The sequence below is a fragment of the Cyprinodon variegatus genome, unplaced genomic scaffold (genome assembly GCF_000732505.1).
Source record: "Cyprinodon variegatus isolate N-32 unplaced genomic scaffold, C_variegatus-1.0 Scaffold1052, whole genome shotgun sequence".
Classification (NCBI taxonomy): Eukaryota; Metazoa; Chordata; class Actinopteri; order Cyprinodontiformes; family Cyprinodontidae; genus Cyprinodon; species Cyprinodon variegatus.
The window spans coordinates 1-2,939 of record NW_015151505.1 but is presented as its reverse complement, the minus strand read 5'-3'; the positions used below and the strand labels follow the sequence as shown (position 1 = coordinate 2,939).

The 2,939-nt window shown below is 45.0% G+C and overlaps 1 protein-coding gene across 1 annotated transcript in view; it reads right to left on the bottom strand.

The window, feature by feature from the left end:
- Positions 1-1,143, bottom strand: part of msrb3 (methionine sulfoxide reductase B3) — a 4,651-nt gene extending 3,508 nt beyond the window's left edge. The window contains exon 1 of the mRNA XM_015399841.1: positions 856-1,143. Coding sequence (XP_015255327.1) covers positions 856-931 — 76 coding nt within the window. The 5' untranslated portion in view covers positions 932-1,143. The remainder of the gene's footprint in view (positions 1-855) is intronic.
- Positions 1,144-2,939: the final 1,796 nt, after the last annotated feature.

The following is a 2,939-nucleotide window of genomic DNA, read 5'->3' as shown; positions in this document are numbered from 1 at the left end:
TTCTTAGATATTCCCCAAAACTAAGACCGTTTAATTAAATGATTGGATGCAAACCATTAGTATTTCAACATACCAGGTAGCAAACACCTTGATAAAATATATATTTAATACAGAGAGGCACAGTGACAGCTTTTTTAAATTAGTTCAAGGCAGGCATGTCCAGAGTCAGTCCTACAGGGTTTAGAGGTTTCCTGCTTCAGCACAGGGGTAAAACCCTGCAGGATTCGGCCCTCGAGGTCCGACTTTGGGCACTCCTGGCTTAGGGTCTGCAGAGATGTTGGCGGCCATTTTCCTGGACTTTAGAGGTCCTGAATGGAGGGAAGGTGGATGGAACCCTGGTTAGAGATGGAGGAGCAAACAGAAGCAGTGTGGGGATAACACCAATGCATCCTGTAGAAGGTCATGGTTTCCAGAACCACCTCTGAGGGGCCTTCTTCTGAACAGCATCAGGACCAGCTCTGGTCCTGATGAAGGTTCAGGAAGCAGAAGTGATCCACAGGTTGATGAGGATGCTCATTATTACATCATCAAAGTGAATCCTGGATGCTTAAAGGTGAAGATTGATCTTCTCCCAACGACAAACTGTAATCAGGAAGTTCTCTAGTGTCACTGCCTTTACAACCAATGATCCATATTAATCCCTTCAGATTATTCAATTACTTCCATTTTAAATCAGTTGAATGACTGCCTGGTAATAGACTGAGAAACTAATCTAACGATGAGCCTTTCCTGGTCGTTTTCACTAAGTCTGAGCTAGAAAAGGATTAGTTCAGATTAGAAAAGCACAGCACAGCAACATGTTAATGTGTTAATGCAGGCAGAGCCAGACAAGCACACAGCACGCCGTCAGTGGACCTGAGGGGAGACTGCAGGACCGCAGAGATACAGGCGGACTCTTGGTTATTAGATGCAGCAGATTGAAGCCCGACATAGTGGCTGGAGGAGGAAGGCGCTAGAATAAGGCCTCAACCAACGGCTGGACTGGATGAGGGACAGAATGACAAGAGACAGCGAAGGGTCAGGATGAGACACAGCATTATTACGCCACTCCACCAGGATTTACCGATTCTGGAGGTTAAAGAGGAAGAACAGAAAACATTCATTTCCTGCTGCTAAGATCAGAGTGTGAGGATCTTACCTTTTCACTACCGGCAGCCGGTAGCTCAGTTCACTGCTAAGGTCTTTACTTTACAGTTAGATTATTAGAAGAAAAACATTTTTGTAAAAGATCAGCTTCAGCTCATTGCTGCCAATAAATCACCACATGAACTACTATAGTAGAGGAGATGGATCATTTAGGGTTCAGACAGCATCAATCAGGAGGGATGAAACAATCAGATTAATCTGATTATTGAAATAATCAAGTAATTTAGTAAAACATGCGTTTAGCTGACAGAGCGACCCACTTAGAGCAGAAACTACCAAGATTGTAAAATAATATTAAAAACCTTTTCATCTGTCAACATGCTCTATAATCCAGAACTCCTCAAGTGGAAAAGTTTTAGGTTCACCTGGTTAATCTTTGTAAAATGGATATCTGGTTATTAATTGCTTAATCTGAAAATAATTGACAGATGATCAATTTGCAAAGTAACCGTTGGGTGCAGCCCTAAATCTCGCGGAGAGGCGGAGTCTGAGTCTGCTTTTATGGAGAAACTCCAGCTGTTTGAGGCGTGTTTTCCATCCAGGCTGTTTGCAGGCAGAGCGAGTTTGCTGCACGCGTCGTCATGGGTACAACGGCTACAGACGCCTCTCCATGTGCTTCTGAATCCTTTGACTGTCAGGTCTCTGCAGGTTATTTACGGCTCCTCCTCCATCAGCTCTGAGGCCTCCTCCAGCCGTCCTCAACATCACAGAGTCTAATGTGGACTCCTCTGGTTCCTGGGACCCAGAGCGATCGCAGAGCGATTTGACCTTAAATCAATATCACGGTAAATAAGGCAGTTGTACCTGGATAACGATAACTGCTCCTGTTCCTCTATTAGAAGGAAAGGCATGTGCAGGAAATGCAAATGATCTATTTATAATTTATTGATTGAAAGTTCCACAATGTCTCATTGAACAGGAGAAAAACATGTTTGCTCAAAGGTAATGGAGCCTTTGAACTCCACAGCGTGGCTGTGATGTAGGTGGAGGAGGTTGGATGTGTTCCTTTGGGTCGCCATCTTTGCTCAACATCTATGGCGTGCAGTGAGCTTGGTTTAAACTCGCACACCCTCAATAAAAACCGGCGTGCCGCATGCTGAAATCTGTGGCTTAGCTTTATCTCTGCTCTCGCTCGGCTCCACAGGATTAACTGATGTCATTTAGTTTACAGTTAGACGCTTCTTCACCCATCCGCCATTCTCTTTGCTTACGCTTCTGACGGATCACTGGAGTCACGTGGTTCACCAAACGCTGCCGTGTCTTAAAGGGGAAGGAAATACCTGCCAGCAGCGCACAAAGGAAAAACGGCAGAGTTACATTTATTCCTTTTACCGACATGGGAGGATCGTAACTGCTTATTATAGTGAATGACGGAAACAATCTGGTTTATCGCCACTGGACACTGTTCAGAACCAGAACAAACTGCACTTTAGGAACCTTCTAGGCTGCAGTCACTCAGTCTGTTTAGCCCAGAGGACAGACAGAGGATGTGTGGGTCTGTAGGGTGAGGGAAAGGAAAGCAGCTCTGCATATCCCCCACATCCTGGACTAACGGCTCACACTCCACCTTTAGCTCAGCGCTACAGATCAGCATCGTTAGCAAAAACCAGAGCTGATCGTTAGGTGACTGATTAAAACCTCTGTGGAAACGTGTCTGCTTCTTTAAAATAACTTCCACTGCTTCATTTAGACTCAAATGTTCTAATAAGGAGCTAAAAGGCAAACTGGTTACCCGTTACAGCCTGATCCCTCGATCAGAACCAGCCTTTACAGCCCTCTACAGCCGTTACAGC